Here is a 26,368-nt window from a genome sequence, read left to right on the forward strand (position 1 = left end):
GCGCGTGCATGCACGCACTTGGACGTTCATCGCTTTAAGCGAGACACGCGTGCGCTGCATACGCAGTTTTTTTTTTTTTTTGTGCCCCGTCCCGACGTTGTTTCAACTCCTTTCCACGTAGCCGCGTAGTAGTACATAGTGCGCGCTACAGTTGTGGCCATAGCCTCCCGCGCGATCAGCACGGACCGCGGCGAGCGAGCGTCTCTCGAATGATAGGGGGCGCCTCGCGAGAGCGGCGCTGTTTCGCAAGATGGCACCCGTGCCCAACCCGCGCGAGAAACACGAACGCCCGCGGAACTTATTTGGCTCGCGGATCTGCTGCTGTTCGACTACGCATGCTATTACGCATGCCGAACGGCCGAAAACATAAGTTCCTCGACAGCAGTGGACTCGCGTGTGCAGCGATATCCGCCCGGCGCGGCCCCGGAGGATTGGCAACGACCGGTGGTGTTCGCACATACGGTATATGCGGGGATCCACAATCGAGCGCTGCGTTTTGCTCGGCCTCGAAATTGCCCTAGAACGGCCGCGGCAGAGAAAGCGTGGCGAGGCAGGGAAGGAACGTCCGTATAAACAGCGTGCGAACGAAACTCTCGCGCGCGCGTATACATAATGTGTCTGCGCTTTGCCCAGCGCCTTCCGGTATACGTTTGTATAAAGGTGGAATGAGTATGCACATGATGCATGGTACGCAACAAAGCCATTGCCGTACGCGCACCACGGAGATATTTCTCTATAGGCTTGACCCGTTACGCTTGCAATGCTTCGCCCTATACGGTCCTGCCATTATTATAGTTTTGATGCTGTTTCAATGAACACGTATGCGCGTATACGCGCCACATTTTGGCTCGCGCAACGCGGCTTTGCGATTCTTTATGATAACGCGAAGGTACACGAGTGGTTATCAGACGTGGTTAGAAAGATTTACGAAGGCTGGATTACATATGTGCCATAGTAAGGCGATCGTTCTGCTTCTTGCTACCCCCGTAACCCGCGTAGTAAGTTTGGTCCCTTTATGAGGCTGTATATCAACGATGCGGAAGAAGAAAGCCGAATAATTTCTATTGCATGAGATCAGTACCAACGTTACTAGAATCCATGATGTTGATCGTCGCTGTATATCCCTTCCTGCGTCGCCTTTCTACAGAACCTTGTTATGGGAGAAATATTCGTAGGAATGGTATGCTCACATAAGCTTACTGTGTTACTAGAACGTTTCAGTATGCGCGGTTAATGCTTTATTCCGTCTTTCACCATCCTACCCAAGACAACTCTCACACGCTTGCCATGCGCAGATATGACACGGAGCGGGGTCGAGTGCGGTACAGCTAAGCGTCATGCCGAATATAGACGTTGCTACCGTGGAAACGGTGGGAGGACATCATTTATGAGCCCTGTACACATGATTTTATCCGCGGTCACCAACGTTATCTGTGAAAGCCAGCGCTCTGGTAATGGAACTTCGCAAGCTGCTACCTCTGAGCTTTGACACTTGAATACCTTCAGAGATTCCTTAGCGGTTGTTCAAGAACTCGACAAGGTTCGCAAGGCAATGGGTATACATACACATCGTGAGCGCGAGAGCGAGGGAGAGATATTATTTGCAGGGTAGGGAAAGAGATCGGCCTCCGCTGGTGCCCTATAGTCAGCTAATCTGCACTGGAAAGTGAGGAAAGGGAGTGGAAGAATACTGATGAACGATTATGAAACCCTGACTCAGGAAGCAGGTACCCGCGTCAAGGTACACTGGATTCAAAGCCGTGCTGTAAACCCTCATAACATTGCCGCTGACAAGTAGGCATCCTAATACAGATCCTCCCTCAATCCCCCTGCCGCCTCAGCCCCTCTTTGTTCTCTGCGCCCGTGAAAATTGTGCTCCTTTCACTGTCAACTTATGCTATAGGATGGGAAAACTTGTGCTTAGGTGCCCTTTGCACCAGTTATCAGATGTACTCGGAACGGGCCGCTCTGTCCGCCATGCCATATCACTTAGTATATGGGCTCGTGCAGGCTCGGAATGCTCCCGCCTCCTACTGCAAGCTGACCTCCGCTACAGTGCCACGACCAATCAGTTATGATCACTGGATACGTGACAGCAGATACCACAAAACCATGCTTGGATTCATACACAACAAAGGCTTTACAGCACACACAAATATAATAACAGAGTCGAATGCCTCTACGACGAACACCTCTAAAGCGAAATGAACGGGGAAGAAAGAAACCGAGGGGCTTGACTTTCTGTTAATCACGGCCACATAAAGCTGACCGGCAATGAAGCTAAGGAATACGCAAGAGTAATTACCTGTGGTTGAAATTGAAATGTAGAAAATAACGAGGAAAGGGAGAAATGAAATTGGACGAAATAAATCACTTGTCGCCGAGCTGAAACCATAAATTTCGCGTTACTCGTACGCTGAACACCAAATGTGCTACGGTGGCGACAAGGAGATATGTTTTCCTCTATATAGTTTCATTTTGAAATTGGACAAAGTTTTGAAACTGGCGCGACCTTTAAAACGAAATCATCTATATAACGAAGGACTTTGGAGGTCCCGCGTATTTTGTCATAAAGTTGCAAGTCTATATCGCACGCACACAAAAAAGCGTTGCTTAAACATTATACCGACCCGAAAAATGTTGCAAAGAAAAACAACATAGTGAGGCGCCGGAAAAGAGAGCAGGTAGATCTTCATATCGAATATGCGAATAAAGACAAGTCCGGATTCACTCAATTCCAAAGGGTTTACGGGAAAAAAAATGCTCGACATTTCAATAAAATAGAACATGTACCTATCGCAACGTCGATCTGAAATCGCCACCCGTCTTTGATAATTCCCGGCGATCGCGACAGACAGTGGCTACGAGGGGCTTGCACCCAGAACCTCCAAAGAGTGCCGTTCTGGGAGGTGGAGTCGTTCGTTGAGTGCGCTGGACCACCGCAAGTCTCAGAAGCGCGGGATGGCATTCAGCATCGCGAAAAACGTTATCTTTTGCCGAAGTGGACAAAACTGCCCGGAGAGCTGGTGTACGTTCATTGCGAACAGGGCAAACCAACTTACGCGGGGCTTCAAAAAAAGAAAAAAGAAGGTACGAGAAACATTTAAAACGGGAAGATGGAAAGAACACAGTGAACGAACACCTCCTCGGTGCCTAGTCGAGGTCATGCGTGCGAGCTTCCGTCAGAGAAGGTGCCGTTCGAGAATTTACGATTTCCTCCCGTTTCGGCCTCAGCTCCTCCCGTCCACTGCTGTCGGCACCGCTTTCTGATTTGGCACTGCGACTGCTTCGTTTGACTTCTTTTTTTTCTTTCTTTTTTATTTCAGCCCTTCGTACTTTCTTTTACAATCATCTTCTTCTCCTGCTTTTTTTTTCTGACGTTGTTAGACAGTTTTCTTCTTTTTTTTTTTTGCCCGCGAAAGACGATAAAAAAAAAATATCCCTTCGTCAGAAGGCGCGATATAGCCGCTAAGCGGGACCTGCGCCTTTCTCGTTTCCAAAGCCTCCGTCTCGGACCGCGGCGGAGTTACGGAAAAGAATTCAACACGCTCCGAAGACGCGAGCCGCGCTAACAAAACCTGAACCGAAAATTTACGCGTCCAAACCGACGCCCACTCGTAAAGATGCGGGGGGGAACTCGGCGGGTCTCACCGTGAACGTCAGGAAATCCGGCGCCCTCTTCTTTTCTTACGCACTCGCCTCCTCTCCCGCCTTCGCTTATTTCTTTGTCGCACCGCGGAAAAATACAAGAAGTCATTCGGAAGGACGCGGACTCGGGCATTCTTGAGAGCCCGCGCGTTTGCGTCTAACGGAGTTGGAGTGGGCTGGCTCGATGACGGCATTAATAATGCGACCGGCGCCAGGCTGCGCAGGCGTGCTTGCCGTTTCCCACCGTTGGAGACATCGGCCGAAGTTCGGAAAGGGATTTCAAAAAGAAAGAAAAGGAAGGAAGGCAGGACCGAATGACACCACCAAGGCTATGCGTCGAATTTACGAGCGATCATTTTCGCGCGCCCGCAGAAACCTCAGTTCCACCCAACACTCGCCGCCTCCCCGCTCCCTTCCACAAAGTTTAAGGACCCGCAGGGAAATACGTGCAAGATATGTCGTCAAAGAGCGTGCTCCGAAGGAAACCGGAGACATAAATCGGCATAAAAGGCCATTATTGTTCGACAATTTACGAGGAATACTTACGGTTCAGCGGAAAATCTGGGGAACTTTTCCATGGGAATGTGCTATACGCTGCGCCGAGGTGTTCGATATTTAAAGCCTCGAGCGAGCTTTCTTCTTTCCTTCATGAACGAACAAATTCGTATAACTAAAGTCTGATATCACGCTACGCAGATACGCGTTAAAAAATGATCGCGCAGGTGCACTGATAAGGAAGAAAACGGTAGTTGTACTGTACTCGGACGTCCAGAAGACGCGGATTCTCGGCCCGACGCAAAATCTTCTACAAGAACACGAAACAAAGCTTCGTGACAGAGGCGAGGCTGAATTTGGATCACGTGCTTTAATCGGTACGTTCCATATATATTATTAGTTTCTTACAGAAATATGCGCAAGAGTTAAAGGCTAGCGAGAGACTAGGAAGTCATAAGGCAAGGAGGTTAACCAAGCTGAGCCCGGTATAGACTACCCTGCACTGGGAGAAGGGGATTGAAAGATGAGAAGAAAGAGAAGGAGTTCACACTTTGCACTGGTACACACACAATCAATAGTTAATCTCTGAGTCAATCACAAGTGCTCATATCGGCTCGTGCATTTCAAGAAACGCAGCAGCGTTTTTGTGGCTTTGTACATAGCAAACTCATGGGGCTACCGTCCCAAAGATATTCTCTTCCGTCAAAGGCCTGTCATCTAAGTACCCTGAAGCTGTTCGAAGGGCAATCCGCTGATCTTCATATGCTTGGGAGTCAGAGGGGAGATGCTTGATCGTTTTCTTTTTCCGGACCACGCGTGTTGTAATTGGCACCGTCGGCCATTTCGATTAGGAACGAGTAGGCGTTCGTTCCCCTAGTCGCAGGCGGCACAATAACGTTTCTTCCCGTCGAGTAAAACAGGGTGAGTGTTGTAATCTCAGATGTGGGTCCATGACACACAGGCGCCGTTTGGTGAACGCCGGTGTATATCATTTTCTTAGAATGATAATATGGGCAAGACCACCACGAGGACAATGGTTCGAGCTGCTTTCGCGTTCTCCATGTGCCTCACGGGCAGCTTCGTCGGCACTTTCATTGCCAGTAATGTTGCAGCGCTCAGGTAGCCACTGAAATATTATATCGTAGCCTCTATCCACCGCTTGATTCTAGTGTAATCTTATATATGCCATGAAGAATCGATTGACCATATTTTGTGCACCTGCCCGCAGTACAGTCCACAGAGGGAATGCCTTCATCACGAACTTGACCAGCTGGACGACCAACCGCTATCGGAAAAAAGAATTTTACACCATCGAAAGGACCTACCGTCACAGAAGAAGGCCGTGCAAGCACTATTCCGCTTTTTGTGATCTACCGGCCTTTGTGAACGTCCTTAACTGGAACGCCTTTGGTGTGTGTGTGCCTCCGTGTGCGTTTTTTTTAACGCTTTCCTCTCTGTCCTCTTTCTAACCCCTGTCTCCCATCCCCAGTGTAGGGTAGAAAACCGGAGACTGATATCTGGTTAACCTCCCTGCCTTTCCTCTTCATCTCTGTCTCTCTATATCTGCCTCCAACGTTCGTGTGGGTCACGATGAAGACCTGATAAGAGGGATTGTAGGGCTGCCTTTGAATCCCAGAGTATAGCCCAGTGATTTGATGACTCTTAGTGCACATAAAGCACTGCGCTATGGAGGGCGACAAGTTCGGACCCCATCGATGTTGTGACGTGGCTGATCTTGAACTTCTTGTAGATTGACATCGACGGAATGACTACCGCACCAGTAGAGCTGGTTAGAGTCGAAGAGCCATCGGTATAAATGTAAACTCGATTGGAATCATGCAGTAGATGTAGAGCGGCTTGATTCAGGGCACAAGTTGGTAAGTCGGACTTCTTGTACTTACCGGAGACACCACGAAGGACAAGGTGATCTTGCTGCAGGAATCAAATTGGATGGAAGAGAGGATCGGTATAGGAAGCTACAATTGTTGAAAATGTTGCGTCTGCTCTACTTTCTGAAAGAGAAGCGAGGCTGGTTCAGTCAGACTCGAGCCGAAAAAGGTATCAGACAAGAGTTCAAAGCATGTAGGTGGCTATATACGTACTGATGGGATGAACCCTGGTGACGGTAACTGTTGCGGCTGTCGAGGCACATTGTGGCAAACTAAGACATGTTTGTTCTAAGCGTTTGGGCTTGCGTGCAGTCTTGTATTTGTCTTCCAGGTGTTTGACAGCACGGTACTGCTGTAACGCAAGAAACTGACGAAGAGCGCTTTGTACATTTGGGGCATAGAACAAACCGAAGGTCCCCTTGTTTTTTCAGTGATTGTTCTGAAAAGGTGACTGATCGAGAGAAGTCTCTTCCTTAGGTAGCTCACATGGGGACTCCCCGAGAGGTGGCCGTCGACAATGGTCCATAAAGATCGATGGGTTCTCTTGTGCGAGATAGGCTGGCTATTAATAGACACCGGGTATCCTGTCATCGATTTTCGGGTGAAGGCGAATAACGCGCATTTTTGCTGTTGAGATGCCGAGGCCTTGTCTCTGAAGATAAGTAGACGTACGTCAGCGTTGAGGCCTTTTATAAGCCTGCACGAACCTGCGGGTGAGTCACTCCTGAATTCCAGGTGCAAATGTCATCTGTGTAACATTGCAGTCTGACCGACTGTGACAGGGATCCCGCTAGACCAAACAGAGCTAGGCTGAACAAAACTGGGTCTAGCGAGCGTGGCTTAGACTCTTTGCGTCTATTAACAATACGTCAGCACGTAGGTTCATTCACTGTTCACATGCATAATGCATTGTTAATACGCAATATTCTGCACAAGGTGGAGCATGCATTGTACACATGCGGCCTACATGTTCAAGTGCGTTTCATACAAAATACTTGTGAAAAAGCTGATCAGTAGTGGGCGAACAAAAGAAGCCTCACCCCGAAGCCAACATTTCTACAGAGGGGCTTATGTACAAAACAATTGCTTTTGAACTTGAAACTTATCCTGTTGTCGAAATGTTGGCCTAGGGCTGGGGTTCCTTTGTTCACCCACTGCAGATTTCAGTTATCTCTCTCTTATTTGTTCGTCTGTTTTCTATATTCCTTATAGTCTATGAATGATTTATTTACAGATGAAGTTGGAAAGGTTGACAACTATTACATCGGTGCCTTCTGTGGAAACAATAAATTGTTCAGGGATAAAAAAATTATAAACTGGAAGATATGAAAATATTCGTGACAATAGGGCACATTTTGCAAATGTCCTTAAACAGTAAGTATAGAAAAATAATGAAGCAAATCAGTTCTGCGGAATCATGCAAGGTGGGGCAAGGTTAATGAAAGAGAGAGAGAGAGAGAGCGAGAGAGAGAGAATACAGACAAGGAGGTTAAACAAAGATTCTCTCCGGTCGGCTTACTGGCTACTCTGTACCGGAGGAGGGCAAAGGGATGCTATATGTGAGAGAAAAAGGATACGAAAAAAAAAACGCACACACATACAATACTGAACAGTTTCTGTGGGCGCTGTCACGCAGTCTGCGAAGGCGTTACATTGTGTCACACAGTGTCAATGTCCTACTAATACGTTCTACATCACACAATGTATACTCACGATTTGTCACAAAGGGAAACCTGTCATCCCTTTCATGACAATTTTCCCATTCAGGAAAATAATAAACGGCAACAAAATCGAACGTTCTGCAGTATCTGCAATTAAACTGAGAGTAATTGATGACGTAAACCAAACAATACGAATTAAATAAGAGCACGCACAAGGAGACGCTAATGTCACTTTCATTGAAGCTGACCATTAAGGCTCTTAGAGCGGATCGTCGTAATGACGCATTGCTCCGTGGCCCAAGCAATTATTATTATTATTATTATTATTATTATTATTATTATTATTATTATTATTATTATTATTATTATTATTATTATTATTATATGGTATTTAGGAGATGTTGTCACCTTTAATTGGCGCCCGCTACTCCTTTTCACATAGTGATTTTAAAAAGAAGACTAAATTATAATAAAAAAGTAATGAAATTATAATAGAACAAGTTCCAGTCACATATGTGCACTAAAGTAAACACAAAGTCTAGTCACATACCTAGGTAAAATCAACGCATAGAAGAAAGCACGGATTTGATTAGTATAAAGGTACATAAAACCAGGCATTGAACTGGCCAGAGCCGGTAAAAAAAAAATAGAATGCGCTTATCACGTTTGAACATTCTACTCAATCGTTTCCGCGAAAATTTCTCACTTCTAGAAATCTTTGAAGGGTCAGTAACGCTCGTGCTTGCAATGAGTAACTTTTCTACACGCAAATGAGCATCAAGGCGATCGACTCATGATGTCAAAGCACACATTTTCTGCGCAAACTTAGAACAGCTTGCGAGAACGTGTTCTAGGTTCTACCGAAAATGCACAACAAAGCACAGCTGAACGTCGTATACAACATAAAAAAGCTACCTGTACACGCCACTTCCAAGCTTAGGCAATGGATCAGAGGGTCCATGTCACGGCCAGCACCAGCAGTGCTCGGAAACTGTGAAGGGGGGGTCAACTGCGTGGAAAGATGGCGTTCATATATGAAACGGCATAGAATCCAGAACTTAGTTATAGACGTATGTGTGATCGCTTTGTTTATTATTTTTCTAATTTTGGCCTCAGCCACCATGAATTCATTTTTAGTGTGACAGGATAGGATTTATGTGCATCTCTACAGCCAGTCTGTGGGCTTCGGTGTTTCCTCCGATGCCGACTGTGTCCGAGAATACATTACAGCTTGTCGGGATCTGCGGTAGCACGTCAACTTCTCGTGGACTGCGCGTGCCGACAGCTCCCAGCACGTGATCGCGACGCAGCTATCAAGCGCGGCCTCATGCAAGAGTCGGCGCCCCATTGTGCACGCGCAGTGATGGCTTCGCATTGCAGCGACTGCAGCAGCTATAGCGGGGAAGCCGTGTGCGCAAGGTGTGATGCCGCGCCGAGGTGAAAGCTGGTTGCACACACGAGCACCCGTCAGTGAACCGTTTCTCAAGGTTGACAAAGTCGAGAAGGGAGAAATCGGGTCACGACGAAGAAGATAACGCGAGAATCGCCAGACGGAGAAAAAGCAGACGATCTAGAGGGCATATTTTTTTTAGGGGGGGGGGGGGGGGGATAACCTAAAGTCTAGAAGAACTGCGCTCAGTCAGAGACGCGAGAGAGAATAAGAAAGGGAAAGAAAGAAAGGGAGCTTAAACGGCCAACAACTGCAGAGGAGCGGGCGGGGAGGAGGACCGCCGTCAACGGGCCACATTTAGGCAGACGGGTCCGCGCCGAGACACTTCTTATTTTTATTCTTTCCGCCTCAACGGATTTAATCTGCGAGGACATCGCCATCCATCTTGATCCCCGACCAAAGTAAACGGCGCGCGCTTGGCGCCACCATTCACGAGCGGCGTCGGAGGCCTTCGTCATCGCACAGACGTCTTCTCTGGGAAGGACACGCTGTGGCCAAAGACGATGCAGATGGTGCCTTCGCCGGGGAAAGAGAAGAAAAAAAAAATGTCGAAGGAAATAAAGTAAGACGGGGGAACTCGCGGCAACAACTCCGAGATGCCGTGCAGGGCAATGCGTTCGCCACCACCTCGGCCGGCCCGCGTTGCGCATACATTACCCCCAACGCCACCTCGCTCTCTTGCCACGAGGGCGTAAGCCGCTTAGTCACGCGCTAGCGTGCAAAGACGGTGCGAAGTCAGGTCGCGCTCTCTTCGTTTGGGACTCTTCTCTCTCTCCCTCTTTCTCCCCTTTTCGCTGCCTCTTCATCTCTCTGCTCCACCTCGTCGTCTCCTTTCCTTAGCCACGCATTCAGGACCGGCGGAAGAAAGCCGACGCTGTCGCAAGAATAACGGGACGAAGACGACGACGACGACGACGAAGGAGGACAAACGTTTTGCCGAAGTTGCATGGTGGAGGGTGTGTGTGTGAAACTCTGCGGAAGGAAGGCGCGAGAAGATGATGCGACCGCGCATGCTTTCTCCGCCGCTTCGCCCTCTTTCTTCTTTAGTTTTCCCTATCTGTTATTTCGGCCCTTCCGCCTCCCTCCGTCGTCTTCGTCCAAAGGAGAAGAAACCGTCGACGACGACGACGACCATGTGTCAAAAGATGCGATATCTCTCGCACACGTCCAAACACCACGACAGGCGTGAAAGCGTCGTGGCCTCGCGGGTCACCCCTCTTCGACTGTTTAGCCGCTTCCTCGCTGAAAGGAATCGGGAAGAGGAAGAACTGGGTCATCGTCGTCGCTTCGCATCCTCCACGTGTGGCGACAAGCTTTTTAATCGCTGCGAAGTGTTCGCTGCACCGCGTGCGTTCGACGAGCCTTGAGGAACTAGACTAAACAAACAAAAACGGCCAACGTTTGTCGTGGCGAAAGAAAGCAACAGCGTTATCCCTTACCGGGGAAGAAAAAAAAAACGGGGGGGGGGGGGGGTAGATTTGAACGGGAAGTCGAAAGATTCCGGCGGAGCTTATAATATTGAGTTTCGGCATATCGTCCGTGTTGGGCGTTTGTTTTATTCACTCAACATGTCAGCCAATCGGCGCACATGCATTCATTTATTCGGGTTTGGCCAAGGCCTGTCCGTTCTGAATTTATTTTACTTCGTTAAACGAGAAAATAGAAAGAAATCAGATGCGTGGCTCTATAAAACGAGGATGGCAAAGTTTGCATTAGAAACGTTTCAAGTGGTAACCGCAAACATTTAATGTTGTTTCCCTTTGTTCCTTAATATTACGTTTTTTTTTTTCGTTTAAGCATGGGAGCATTGGAACTCTTTGGTGCGCTGGTTAGTGCATATTCGATAGCATAATTGTCGGCGTGCAAAAACCACAAACGTACGAGGATTAACTGACAGGGTAGCACGGCCTGTCGATGTGTCCCTGTGCGGTTGTGTTTTCTCTCACAGACGATTGCGCTACCAAATGTGAGAACTGGGGAGCTGGAGCCTTTTTCTAGTTCCCTACGCTGGAAGTCACATTCGAAGTGTAGTGTCGTGAGTTCACTTTTCTTTTTTCGTGCACTATATTATTTTCAATAAGTTCTTGCGGTCGAACTTTTGCTGGAGAGTGTCTTATGACGAACGGGTTAGCGCTATGTATTGGTAACGCAAGCGCTTCTCACGGTTTCGAGACATGATATCCCTCGAAGAAGCGATCTGCGGCGTCAAGAAATACAAAGAGCAGCGTACAAGCTTACCTACCTCTCCCTCTTCGTCTCTCTCTCTCTCTCCAGATCTAATCAAATGCTTTGCTGCCGTACCGAGAGCTTACTTGCTGCGACGGTTTGAGCCCGCATTGCAGGCGCTAGTTAATCGGTTCCATTGCTCCTTGTACGTGTATTGCGTGATTGGAGATATTACATTTGCAGAACGCTTTTGAGTCGGCTAAGTCTCACACGAGGGCAGGTTCCGTATTTCCTCATTACGTTCAGTTCTTGGTTGAGAGAGCTTAAGAACAGCATTCAGTTTTCGCCTATTGAAATATGCATATTAAATCTTTGTCTCGACACCACGCTCGCAAAATAGAGAATCACACTGTCTGCATGCAATGAGTCTGTGCACAGCACTATAAGGGTCTCCTCCGCAACTGTGCGGTTGTGAATTGGACGCCAGATTTTTTTTTTCTTTTTTTTTGTGTGTGTGTGAGACAGATGCAGCTTGACTCAATGTAAAGCGCTGTCTTATACATCGTACAGTTGACTTTTCCCTTCGGCTGTTTTACTTGTTGACTTGTGCTGAGCCTGAGGTTTCACCCGGAAGATCAAATGTTTTCTTTGCTTTTTTTTTTGCTTAGTGGTTTAAGCGTACGTGCATGGATATGTGTCGCAGGAAATTCCGCTAACAGTTAATTATACAGGCAACTAAATTATGTTAATACAACGTTTAATCGTCTAAGCGAAGCGTCAATAAGTCAGTTAAAGGTTACGTGGATCACGCGCATTTTAGGAATCGCTGGACGCAAAGCTTCTGGACCGATTTCACCACACTCTCAATACCGAGACGCGCGTGGTGGTCGCGTGTGTTGCATAGTTATAATTGAAGGTGCAGGTGGATGGGTTTATAACACGTGTGACACGTAACACTTGACGTGTAACGCCTCTAAAAGCAGCCTCTGCAACGGAACGATGGATTGCACCACCCAATTCGACTTCGTTCGATATGCGTTAGAACATGTCTTCTGGGGTCGTACTGAATTAATACGAAATCCATTTATGACGTGCAAACCGGCGGCACTACGCAAGTGGTTCATCTTTGTACTCTTCCATGCTAACATCGCAGCTGTTCCTCGTGCTTTTCCTCGCCGCACCTCAGCTGCGTGATAGCCAAACACGGAGAAAGATTCAAAGCAGCTTAGGTCCACATGCTACACCTGAACGACCACAATGCGAGATGATTATTAGGATCGGTCCAATCACGACTTCGGTAGCACTGTGGATCGGACGGAGTTACAAACCGCATTAAAATCCTTGCAAGGAGCCATATATCGTGCACTGGTGTCAGGTTCGGCCCACCAAGTCACCACCTTTGATAACACAGCCTTTGGGATCGTCCTATAGAGATCTAATTGCATCATCTTATACGCGAGTTAGGTCTTGTAGACATCCTTTGAACAGTTGTTACTCATCTGGAATCTATTTCTCTATATAATAGTAGTTACTTGTTTTAAATGCGTAGGCATCTCTATCCATGGTTACCCAACGAGAAAACTGTCTGTCCGTCCCTTCTTCGCGTAAGACGAAGGCTTTCAAGTTTGGTTTGGTTTGGTGCCTACGGATATGGCTCAAGCCACTACGGGGGATCGGTCATGAATCGGGCGGCAGTAGGTAAGAAAGGACGATAGAGCCAGCCAACTGTGGAAGAAGACTACGATCGCGTCTCTGCGACCCCGTGACGCGTACAGTCGGGCACGCACCAGAAATGTGGAGCAGCCTTGTCTTCGGATCGAAACGTCATCGGCACACCTGGCGCATTGCCACCTGCAGTAGTTTGCTTGCCTCATCAGTTCACATTGCGCCGCCGTCCGCAGCAGTTTGTGTCACCGCAGCGCCGTCGCATTTGCCGTAATGGCGGCGCCAAGACGACGACCGCAACCGCTTAGTGATGAAGAACGGAAACGCACGAATGCGGAGTATCAGCGTGAATACAGATTACACCAGAAAAAAATGGACGACACGGCGCAGAGCGGTGTACTATAGCAACACACTGCCGTACGCAACAAACAAGACGCCGTACAGACGCTGCCCGATACCGACGTTCCAGGGAAAGCTACACTCTAAAAACAGTTGCACCCTTTGGGGTGTATATTTGCCACACAACAATAATCGTCATCTATCTTGTCCGCATTTCCTTTCTTTAGCGCGGCGAGCCCGGTACTTTCCCGTAACGAACGACATGCGCGTAATAAACAGGACATGGCATTCCCGACAGGAAAGTAACGAGCGCAGCGTTTTCAAGAAAGGAAATGCAGGCAAGAGAGATGACGATTATCGTTGTGTGGCAAATATACACTCCAAAGGGCGTAAACTTTTCTTAGAGTGTACATTTCCTTCATTTCCTACATCTCCCGCGTCATTTCACCCCACGTCTACATCCGCTGCGGGCTCTCTACTGGGGTGAGGAGTTACGGAGTCTCCATCTGTCGGAAGTGCCTCCCTTAGTATGAGGGATCACGCGGCGCGCTCCTCATATAGGTTTCGCTTACGGCGTTCAATAAAAAACACTACGCGGCAGTCCTCCTGGACATTTATGTAGGTACTCTCAAATCGAGGGAAGTTTTTTGCTGTCGATATAATAATCTTGGGCAAACTTAAAGCCCAGAATCGTTTACAGAAGCTATATCTTTCCCGAATACGTACAGCGAACGCCACTGCGCGCGGTCGCCGCGATGGAGTCTCCCGAACTGGCTTCTTGCGTGAAAGGTCGGTAAACGCTGAGAGCAAACTATGTGAAATATGTTCTTATAGTGTTTGTATAACTGAATGGAGTGTAATATAACGAAGCCTCAATGCAGCGATCGCACGGTTTCGCAGCGACCGACTGCGCGTCTGCATATATGTACGCGCACAAAGTTTTGCTTTCGCTGTGAACGCGTTTTCGCACCGTACCGTGAGCTTTAGACCGCAGCATATGAGCATTTGACAGTACACTAGCAACCATTGTTGCGTGGACGCTATCAGAGCTGTTCAAAAATAATTTCATTGTAGAGACTTCGACGCCTACGGGAACTGTGATGTGCCGTCGCGACGATTCAATCTTTTTTTTTCTTCTAAATTATTTGACCTTTCAATATTATTTCTCGAGTTGCGTTGCACTGTATGTTTATCGGTGTTCTCAGCGTGCAATTTCCCGCTGCTCCTTTTTTTTTTTTGTAATCCAGTGCATTAATTCATAACACAAACATGACCATATGCCATGCTTCCTTTAAATGTGCTTCTTAGCGTTGCCTTTCGACTCCACTGAACTTGCCAGTATCTATAGCATCGACAAGTTCATAGACCAAACCGTCATGACATTAGGACTCGGGCGGGCGTCTCAGTGCGCGTTTTCAGAACATCGCAGAGCGGACGCCGTATCTTCCTCACGTCTGTGCTTGTTGCATACCCAAGTTGTAGCCGATGGCTGTCTGCCGGTTCTAAGTTTCGCCAGCCAAGTTTCATGCAGCTCATTGCCCTGCGGCTACGTGTGAATAAGGCTGACACCGGGCTCCGTTGCGTACGTCCGGCACTGCTGCACCGAGCAGTAGACTACCATGCTGCACGCCTCCAAAGGCAGCCCCTACCTATTATTATAGCAATATCAGATTTTGTCAAGTTGACACCCAAGGCGGTAAAGCCTCACCACTTAATCAGAACCGCGGCGCAGGTGGGACTTTAAAATTTTGTTTTCATCTCGCTTCGGCGCTTCGAAAGCAGCCGACGTGGCCGCTGTGTCCACGTGATCCCTCATGCACGGTGGCGCCAGCTTTTCCAGTGGTGGAGCTCGCTGCCAATATAGCACGTGAACATTGCTTCTCGCCTCTTCTATACGTCATCTTGTGCAGGTCTCACTTAGCAGTTTGGTGTTGAAATAGCGCTTCTCCGTTTCACGGCTCTTTCAAGGTCGTTCTCGCAATTGTACAAACACACCAGCGCACAACCACTCAGCGCCACGTCGTTACTATACTAAATGCTTACGCATTGTTCAGATATACTCCCTGACGAGCATCTAGATACATTTTTTTTCTTTCTCTCTCTTCTGTTCTGCCTGTATTCTTTGTTTTTTTTTCGTGGCATCTCGAACACCTCAAGTATATATAGGATGCCCTGCATGTAAGAGGGCTGACATCATCAGCTTCCATTAAACTCTCTCTCTCTCTCTGTATGGGTAGAATGCTCGCTCTACAGGAAGCAGATCGCCATATGTCAGGCTTGAGGCAAACTAGGGCACCAAGGAGACGTATGCCCCACACCGGAGAAGCAGACTTGCAGGGACTGCGGCATTCCAGACCCCGGAGCAGATCACGCTTGTGAAGCGGTCTCTTGCGCACTGTGCGGCGAGAAACACCCCACGGCCAGCAAGGAATGCAAGAACAGATACCAGGTTCCTTACGTGGTACGCAAGCGAAGAATCGAGAACAAGCAGGCAGCCATTGCGTCCAAGAAACTTCGAGAAAAAGCGACGAGTCTCTTAAGGCAGAACGGTGCAGGTGCGGCGCGCATCCAGACGGACAGCGCGAGCCCAGAGGACGCTCCAGATCCAGAGGGAGCTCGGGATCTCGATCGGCCAGCAGAGGTCGCAGGAGCCGCTCCCGCACACCCGGGAGCCGGGGTCGCCCCACCTCGGGGGTGCGTTTCGCACCCGCGGCCGGAGCCTACAGCTGGGCCCAGCGAGTCAAGGCGACAACGGGATCCCAGCCTCCGCAACGGCAGGGACGCTGCCCACTAACTGCGGGCCACTGAGGGACCATTCTCAGGTGAGCTTGCAAGCGCGGCAAGAGAATAATGTACACAAAGACATCTTAGAGAGAATCAAAGCACTCGAGCACGAAAACGCTCAACTCAGACCCACAATGACAGAACTGGCTAACGAGAATAGATTGCTTAAAACGCAAATCAGCATACCAAATGCACAGACATAGGACATGCACATGGACACTTCACCTAGTCCGAATACCTCCAGCGTAGCGGAATCAGAAACGACTAGTCAAACCCCACCCGCGGGCACACCAGCCACCAAGAAACGCAAGGCCAAGACCACGGAATGCGACGTGCCTGCCAAGGACATAGACGGTAAAATGGACAAGATCCTTAGTACCCTAAGTCAACTCCAATTTGATGTCGAGTCACTAAAGAAGGGGCACGACAGACTAGTAGAGGCGGTCGACGGCCTAACGAGCAGGGTACAGGTGCTGGAGAAGGGCTTCGGCGCCAGGATCGAGGGTCTTGAGAGAACCATCTTTATTCCCTCCACGGCGCCAGTCAACTTCCCCGCCTCCCCCATGGTCTGAAGGAACACTGCAACAAGCGATATCGCCACACCCAAAATGGCGGTAAAGTCCGCAACCATAGTAGAAAGCAAAAATGAAGAAGGCAAATAAGCGAGAACCAGCCGAAAGGCAACAAGCGCAAACGAACAATCAAGGCAAGCTTATAATCTGGCAATGGAATTGTCGCAACAACAAATCATCGCAACAACACAACACGCACGCAGCCTCATGTGCGAGGTGGCACACGAGGCTGCACGCGCGCTTACAGACCGCGCGGCTTCACCCGACCACTCGGAAAATAAGGACGCCCCCACTACATACAATGAAATCACTAAACACTACTACCTACAACGCAGAGAGTATATCACGCCACACCACACGCTCACTCGAGCTCAAGCGGTTACACTCAGAATGCTGCAAACAGACACATACCCCACTCAGAACAGACTACACCATTACATGCCTGAGCTCTACGACAAGTCTTATCGCACCAATTGCAATACATCCCTTAATGCATGTCATTTACTCTGGCCGTGCTCGCAAGCTCACATAAACTCCGAACCGGACAAGCGCAAGTTTGAAAGAGCAATCCGGAGCGAAGAACTCGCTCCCCAACTCTGGGCCGTTCAGCAGGTCCACGACGCCGCAAGGAAACAACCTCCCGGTTCCGTCAAGGGAGACGCCCACTCTATGAGAGCCGAAAGCTCTCGTGGCCTGCAGGACCTTGAATAAAGTTGATTTCCTTCGTTCCTTCCTACAGTTTTAGTGGGTCTATTTAAGGGGCTCCGCAATGTACTTTTTCACTTCATTTTCTTCTTATTTTTCGCCAACCATTGAATAAAGCGTGCAAATCTCGCACTAGAAATCGTCTCGTCCCTGCCTGATCGCCATGGTCTACCGGACGCCTGGAGCCTGCCGACAACGCCACGCTACCCAATAAGTAACGCCGGGCGAGCTTCGAGAAACAGGCGTCACAACAATGGCTATCGCATGGCTTCAAACTAGTGAAATTTTTGACTGTGTACAAAGGACTGCAGAGGGATAGTTTGCGATGTAACCCTTAGTGTCCTAAGGACAGTCTCTCTTTCTGGCGTGCGTGTTCGGCTTGACAGCGGCAGCCGACTATATAGGTACAGCGAGGATACGGTGACCATACCTTTCCATTAGCTTCCGTCGCAATGGCTTTCATTATCTCATGGTGCTGATTATTATTATTATTATTATTATTATTATTATTATTATTATTATTATTATTATTATTATTATTACATATGCATCCTTTTCGAAAGGAGGTAGCAGCACAAGCCAGCAAGGTAATTATTTTTGCCTTTCACGTGAATCCGTATATACCATCGTTAAATACAGACCGAACTGATTTGTCAAGATGAAAAATTAGCTTCACTGCATATTTTCCTTTACTTTGGACCACCGATCATCCTGCCATCAGTTTCGGTTGTTTTCTCCTTAAATCCGTCCAAGTCTCACACTCACGTAATGTCCCTAACACCGAAAGCCTTGGACAGGCAATTTTCGCTTTTGCCACAAGATGGATAGTGTGATATAACTCACAGAACAAGCTCAGCAGTTTGTGGACCACTTCCAAACGGCATGTACAAATGATCTAGCTTTGAACAGCAGGGCACTGTCACTTTTGTATTTCAATAGTTCCAAGCCACTGCGAAATTGTCGGCAACGACAGCGCCGATGAATCTGCGCCTTCGGTTCACCAAAAACATCAGCGGGTTCCTATACCACTTTCAAGAACTAATGCTGCGCGACAACTTCACTCACTTCCTCGCCACATCACACTTCTACGATGGAATTCACCGAGTTTCACCAATGAGTGAGTGAGAAAACTTTATTTCGAATCAGAACGATTCGCGTTCGGCGAATTAGTGGGCTGGGGCACCCGCCGAGGTTACGGCCAAGAGTTCTAGCCTCCCGGCTGCTGCCTTGGCCCGCTTGGCTGCCAAGAGTTGGTCTTCTAGGTTTGAGCTGAGCAGCGCGGCCTGCCATCGCGCGCGGAGCCTGTCGATGGAGACTGCGCTCGCATTGTCCTGTATTAGTTCCTGGCATTCCCATAGCATGTGTTGTAGCGTGGCTCTGGTGTCACACACTTCGCATCTATCTGTTGTGTATATTTCAGGATAAATAGCGTGCATTAGTATCGGGCTCTTGTAGGATTTGGTTTGTAGTTGTCGCCACTGGACAGCTTGCGATCTAGCGAGTTGTAGATGGGGTGGAGGATAAGTGCATCCTTACACCTTGTAATGGTTGGTGATGTCGCTGAACCTGGTCAATCTGTCTTCCTATTCCCATACTTCGGAGGGCCCTGTCGAGGGGTCTACGTTCATCGTAGATCGGAAAGTCAGTCCTCGAGCTACGTTATGTGCCTCCGCGTTAAGGTTGTCCTCTCCCGTTGAGTCGGTGGTGTGGTCCATAGGATTTGGACGCACCTGCCTTCCCTTGTTGGTTTGCCTTTTATGCGTATGTTTAGCGCCTCAGCTGAGATACGGCCGTTCGCGAAGTTGCGTACTGTCGTCTGGGAATCGCTGATTATATAGTATGCGTTGGTTTGGGCTATGGCTAACGCTATAGCCGCTTCCGCCACCGTTTCGATGCGTGTCGTGTTTATAGTCAAGCTTGTGCAGCATTGACTGTTGTGGTTAAGTACTGCTACGACAAAGCTGCGTTTGTGTTTGCAACATGCAGCGTCTGGTGAAGTCTGGTGTGGAGTCGTCACAGGCGCTGTTGCCTTGCTTTGTGGGCGTTGCTGGGTCCATGACGAAGGTTAGACCTTCCTGTTGGGAGTCGAGCCATAGATTTTTGCCTTTGGTGTGGATGTACTTGTAACCCTAAGTGGTGTGGGTGGCGTTAAAGTCTCCACCTATTATCGCCTTCTGGTGACCTGCTATGTCGAGCGTGCGTTTGAATAGTGTTAAGAATATGTGCCTCTTGCATTTTGGGCTGCTGTATACGTTTAGAATGAATATACTATTATTTGTCTTCCTTGATGGTATGGTATAATTTCAATTAGTATGTTGTCCATGTCTGTGATTCACCAAGTCTCTCATAGATAAATACTAAGGGAATGTTGAGTGTTTAGCAAATCATCATAAATAACTTTGCGTGTTGAATTTGAAGACACTCTTTTTGCGCAAAACATAAGGAAAGACACAGCGCATATATGATAGTGCAAAACCAGTAGACCCCTTCAGCGCTACATGGCTTGCTATATCCAAGCGCCAAATTTTCACGACTAACGCGCTTTTGAAGAAGTAACTGTGGTTCAGGCATGGCAGCAGAAGCCGACATATCCTTCAATAACTTCGGCTCGAGCCACCCGTACCCCAAACATACACGAAGGGATCGAGCGCGCGCGGTAGCCGAGCGAGCGGCGTCCTGGCCGTGACGTCACTCGTGAGAGGGCGCCACTCCAAGTTCTCGCTGCTAATGGCCATAATGGCAGTGGGGCAATGACGTCACGGATAGAAGTGCAACCGCGAATGTGCGCTTGTTCTTGATGAGCAAGGTAAATCATCACGCTGGATAGATATAATCAAAAGTGTCCCTGAATTATCACGTTTTTTGTTTGCTTAACAAAAACGGAATATAAATATTTTCTATATTTTCACACAGAGACCTGCGTGACCAACGTTACTAGAATAGGTTCGTTGTGCGTGACAGTGCTTCCTCTGCAGAGCATGGAAAACGCAGTATATTCACGGTCACTTTCAAGCAGATGACATGCGAGTAGTATGAAAATGCCATATTAAGGGCACTTTCGTTACGCCGAACATGTAGCACAGCGATTACACTTTCAGTGTTTTGCTTTCCGACAGGCGAGCACGAAATCAGATTACTTACTGCTCCGCTAAATAGAACTGGCGCAAAATATATATATGTTGGTTACGATCGAGAGGTTCCGTGCTCGTGCAGGCTTGCTTTCAGTAGAATATCACAAGCTTCGTAGTCGCGTGGTTATGTTATCGTCCACATCTCCCAACAATAAAAAAAAAATGCTTTCAAAGATGCCATAGACGGTTCCACACTACATCTTAAAATGTACCATAATGCTAGTATACTCACATCGATGTAATCGATGCCCAACTCCTTCGAAATTGTTCACTTTCGTGCGTTCCTTATATCACGCTTGTTGGGAGCTATGTTTATGTATTGTTGGACGGAACTATCGTCAGTCGATGTTCACAAATGGAGTTACGAAAATTCTATGCACACATGTAGCTTCTTTGTCATCTCAGTCTCAGATGTCAGCTGGTCTGCGTCGTCTGCAACGCACGCTGCTTGTATGCCTGCTGGGATTGAAGAGCGGCGCCTCAGCTGCACTTCGCCAACATTTATACGAAGGAAAAGAAGAAAGGTGGTATTCAGATATTACAACTTGTTTACCGAAAACGCTCGGCGCACCAAAGCACACCTGTGGTCTAGTGACTAATTCGGTATTGCAAGCGCTGCTTGCATGTAGACTTCCTACGGTGATGATGCAATGCGGCTTCAGCTTTTGCAACGGGTATTTATGCCAATTGCACGCCCTAGCCATGGAAAAAAGAAAAAGGAACGCAACACAAAGCATAAATAAATAAACAGAACAGTAAACAAACAACCCGCAAAAGAAAAGAAAATATTTTAAGGCGTGTCGCCCCATCTATGTAGCAAGCAAAATACTACGTTGTAACTTCTGAGATTCGCGCGCAGTCCATACTGCAATCCTAGAGGACTTGTTACTGCGGCTGTTATCCGCACGATGGAAGCACAATGCAAGGAGCTTCATTTCTTGCGCAAATGTTTGCTGTTTTTGCGTCGCGCTCCAGCGGCCGTAGTGGTTGTAGAGTGGTAGAGTAGCAGGTGTTTCGTTGAGTAAACTCGGCTGTGCGCGCGATGTTTACTACGCGTAGTACGGCGGAACCCTTTTGAGCGACTTCTGTAACATTTCTTCTCGTCAGATGTCTGTCGCCGGGAACCAAGTAGCTGTAGGTATGCCACTGTTCAAGAAGTCCAAGGAGTCCGACGATCATCGAACCAAGTTGCAGAGAAAACTGTATATCGCCCAGGAAAGTCCGGACAACACTTTCGATTTATCGGAGTGCGCACTCAGTGACGTGCCGTCCGGTGTGTTTTCCAAGTGCCGTGTGTTTCGCAAGACGACCTTGATACTGCGAAACAACAAACTGACTTCTATTAGTGGAGGAGGTTCATTAAAGGACCTTTGTGACATCACAGTGCTAGACTTGGAAAGCAACCTCTTGGCGAAATTACCCGACGAGTTCGGTTTCCTTCGCAGCTTGGTTGCGCTCAACCTAAAGGGCAACGCCCTGAAGAAATTACCTGGAAGCTTTGCAAACTTGGCGAGTTTGCAGTCGTTGAACCTTGGGAACAACAAGTTAAAAGACTTTCCGCTACCGATTCTCCGACTGCGAAAGCTTCAGCACTTAGATATAGCGCAAAATGCCATCACGAGACTGCCGAACAACTTCTTCGAACTGCGGTCGCTGCGTTCGTTCGTCTTGGACAGCTGCAACTTCACCTTTCCCGACGCCGAGGTTTGCGGGCAGCCACTCGAATCTCTCATGCTGCACTTGTGCAATCTTGCAGGCGTCGAATATGTCCCGCCGCTTGATGAACCCGACACGAACGACTGCAAAGGCGACGCCGCAGCAACCACAGCGTTCATTGGGTTTGACCTGGAAGACCAGTACAAGCAGTTTGAAGAGCGGAGAGAGAGGCGCCACCAAGAGCTGTTACAAATGGAAGAGGAGCTACGGGACAGCGCAATGAATCATGCAGCAGTCTCGGAAGTCACGAGAAAACGCAAACAAGAGCTGCTGCTTGAAATAGCACGGGAACAGGACACATTGGAAGACGCCATTCTAGATGTGCAAAGCAGGAAAGATTTGGAAAAGCAAAAGCTTGTATCGCTACTGCTGCACTTGGAACATCACTCGGCTGAGCTTATTCACCAAATCTCCAATGATATGAAGTTGAAGAATTCTGAAGTGCTGGCACGTGCTTTGGAACAGGAACAACTGGAAATGAAGGAACTCTTCGATATGCAACAGCAAGAAATTGACGCTTCTCGACGCAAGGAGGTCCTGCGTTCAATGGCTGAAATGCTCCACCAGGAAGAACAGCAACGTCTCTATAGACAAGCCAAAGACAGCATTGTTAAAGGAATCCAGGAAGAGGAAGCAGCTTGTGATGAGTTGCTGAGAGGTGCTATATTCTCTAAAACGAAGCAGCAGGATGAGACCATTTGTCGCATTATCGATGAAGAGAGATATCAAATGGAGGCCTTCAAAGCACTTCAGTTGAGAAATGATTACATGCATTGTCACTTAATGCAGCAAATTACGCTGATTGAGAAAGAGTTAAAGAGATTAACAGATGTTGAGTTGAAGAAACGGGATTTCAAAGTTATGGCTGAACTTGACATCCTTTCAAAGCATCGTGTTGAACTAGCATTTCTTCTTTCACAGTTGCTTGATGAAAAAGCTGTACGGGAGAAGCAATTGCAAGATCAACTAAAGGCAATAGAAGCTCACAGAAGGCAAGAAATTAATGATTTTTGGTTGATACAATACCAGAAGCTCCTCGACAGGAAACCACAGGACATATGTTACTTGGATGAGCAGCTGGACTCACGCATTCGTGACATCCTGCATTTGGCAAATGCGTCGCACTATGCTACACTTTTTGCGAGCAAGAATGTTGACTGGGAGCACTTTGTCCAGTTGGAGTGGAAAGACTTCAGGAGTTTGGGAATTAACTCTGACACTGTTATACAGATGCTGTTGTCCACAAAGGATCACTATCTTGATGAAAACCCAGCTGCAAAACCAAGTGCACCTTCTCCAGAACAATCGCCACTTGATGAAAAAGCTGCTGCTGATGCCTGTTCTTCAACATTGCAAGTGTGTGCCCTAAGGCTTTGGTGTAGCTCAGAGTGTGTAATTTGCTTTGAGGTGACAAGGCTGCTCATATTTGTGCCATGTGGCCACGTGTGCTGTTGCGAACAGTGCAGTGTGGGGGTGAACCAGTGTCCTTTGTGCAGAGCGGACGTCGAGGGCAAATTGTCAGCTGCATAACTGGCTATGTGCAAAATGTGTATGTGTTCTCCTTTATTTTTTTTCTTTATTTTTTTTATGTCACTGCTAAGCCTAGTCTTTTCTTAAAGCATGAGGTTGTGCAACTTTTTTGACAGCAGTATTGTTATGATGATTACACTTATGATGTATTTGCTCTTGGACTACCTCCCATTGTCGGAACAATTGCATGTGTTATGTCTGGCATGCTTTTCCCCCGTTTATTGACAAAGGAAAATGTGCTCTTATATTTCTGCATAACTGACAAAACTGGGCCGCAATTTTGTGTTGATGCTGTTTCCGATGCTAATGCCTTTCAGTGCTTTTTGTGTTCGTGAGTGGGGCGGAGCACAAACCCATAAAGGCATATTAGCATCAGAAAAGGCATCGCTAAAAAAATCGCAGCCCTGAATTGATCACTTGAATGTGCTGTGCGAGCATGCACAGTCGACTCATGTTTAGTCAAACTCCTTGGAACCACAAGTCTTGCAAAGCAACGCATAAACAATGTACAAGGGTGACTGACCGACTACTGCTAGGTTGCATGGTGCAGAGGAGAGAGCATTACTCTATATGCATATTCAGTTATATCGGAACTTGTATCGGGTGACTGAATCGGTGGCATTGTCTGTAGACACACCTGGCAACATGCAGAGCAGCTTTAAGATCAAATTTAGATGCACTTTGACCATGCATATCTTAGGACGCCCCCTGATTAGCCATTCCTCATCATGTTGCCCTCCACTGATAAGCCGAACTGTTTGAACTGCCCATAAACCTTCACCAAATTACACGGATTTAGGTGCACTGAAGCCATAGTGGATCAACTGAAATGTTGAGATTTGTTCTAATCAACTGAATTGCCAGAGTTTCAATAACCTCGAGCCAGCTGTGCATGCTCACACCTTTGGCATTGTTTTAAAAGGCCTAGTCATGTTCAAGCATTTTATTTACACTACAAACATGCATTAAACAATGCCTGTTGTGCTAACGCTTTCAGAAGAGGAAAGAAAGCAGTTTTGCCAGCGGGGCGAGTGTACTGACTTGCCATTATGCTGCCAATTTTGGCAGTTTTGGCTTCAGCATTGCATGGTGTGATTATAAATGAACAAAACTGTGATGCCTAGGTGCCACTCCTGTCACACAACTGCTTTAATTGCTCATTAAAGCCACTTTTCACTGAGATGTTGAACTTGACTAATGCATGCCACTGCCGTATAATCTGCTGGAAGGATGATTGTTATGAATGTCTACTTTCTAATGGTATGATGGCATATTCCACCAAACTTGATCTTTTTACCATTTTGCTACACCTTGTCAATACCCTTAAGATTGACTGTTTATGGTAACGGGCCATAAAGTTATCAAATACATGTACTTGAAAAGTTGATGAGAGGGCGAAGTTATCAGATGTACAATGAGCAGTGTAAGGTGTGCCCAGAATAGTAGCATGTAGATTATGACTGCACCTTTGGCCACAAGCAAAAGGCCACTGTAAAAGCACTGTTCTAGAAAACAGCATTGCCATTTTATGCTTTCTCATGGAAATGAACTTTGCATGCACTCAATTTATATTCCACTGCTACTGTATCTCATTAGGGGAGTGCTCAACACAATCTGCATTGCATTCGCTGTATGTACATACTGCAGTTGAAGTGTACCCTGAAAAGTTTAAGGGGGTTGATGACTTGGGTAGCACGACTTTGAAAACAGCTACTGTCAGCTTTCAGCCCGACAGGACGATGCTGGCCACCTTTGATGGTTTTCGCGCTATATAATTTTTTTAATACCCTGACTGTTGTCAATGCTTAAAGGGGCCCTGAGACATAACCTCTTTGAAACATGAGCGACATGCTGCAATGAGTGTGATGCCTTTCAAGGAATATGCCAGTCCTGAAAAGGAAGTTTTTGAAAAGGACCTAACATGAAAGAAGATACAAAGAGTGCAATGTCTATGTACTTTCCTGATTACCCAGCAAGTCATCAGTTCCTCTCAGCTGGAGAGGTGTGGTGCCAGTAGCCATTATATGCCTATCACTCCTTCCTTTTAATTTTTTTTGCCTTGGTGCACTTATGGTAACCTTTTGAGGTCCGAGTCTGACATAGGTACCTGAAAGCAACAAAGGAGTGACGACAGGATTGGTGGGATGGGTCGACAACTGCCTCTTCCTGTTTCCTGAACAGTCTGGAGATATATGAATGCGTACACAAGCATTTACACAAGATCAGAAGTAATTTGTCATCGGGAACAATCACCCAATGGCTGGCATCAATGGGCTGCTGCCACGTTATGGCAGCTGGCTAGAATTAGAAAAACAGCAAAGGGGAAGTCTGCCCAATGACCCACCATGGCCACTGTAGCATCATTGCTGGCACTGCATAGGGTGAATAAAAGTGGACGGTTCAAAAGCTGCATGAGAGAGCAAGCAATCTATTAATCTAGATTATAGGTTCCCTGCTGCATACAACGGAATAAAATTTGGCTCAAGTGCTCATGACAGCATTGTCTCCAGAGTGGCAACATTTTCTTACTGCGCTCAAAAAGTGTTTCAGGGACCCCTTAGTCAGGCACTTGAAACAGCTTAGGTGGGATGGTTGGGGGCATTTTCAACCTCCTAAC

General features: G+C 47.6%; 1 protein-coding gene across 1 annotated transcript; it reads left to right on the forward strand.

The window, feature by feature from the left end:
• The first annotated feature begins 21,450 nt into the window (after positions 1–21,450).
• On the forward strand, positions 21,451–24,931 carry LOC139056303 (E3 ubiquitin-protein ligase LRSAM1-like). The gene has a single exon (XM_070534448.1). The coding sequence runs from the start codon at positions 21,613–21,615 to the stop codon at positions 23,749–23,751; it is 2,139 nt and encodes a 712-aa protein (XP_070390549.1). The 5' UTR covers positions 21,451–21,612; the 3' UTR covers positions 23,752–24,931.
• Positions 24,932–26,368: the final 1,437 nt, after the last annotated feature.

This window comes from Dermacentor albipictus, chromosome 2 (assembly GCF_038994185.2).
Source record: "Dermacentor albipictus isolate Rhodes 1998 colony chromosome 2, USDA_Dalb.pri_finalv2, whole genome shotgun sequence".
NCBI classification, from domain to species: Eukaryota; Metazoa; Arthropoda; class Arachnida; order Ixodida; family Ixodidae; genus Dermacentor; species Dermacentor albipictus.

Bases quoted from the DNA above. Each gene is read 5' to 3' on its own strand.
- LOC139056303 (XM_070534448.1), top strand. From the start codon at position 21,613: ATGTCTGTCGCCGGGAACCAAGTAGCTGTAGGTATGCCACTGTTCAAG.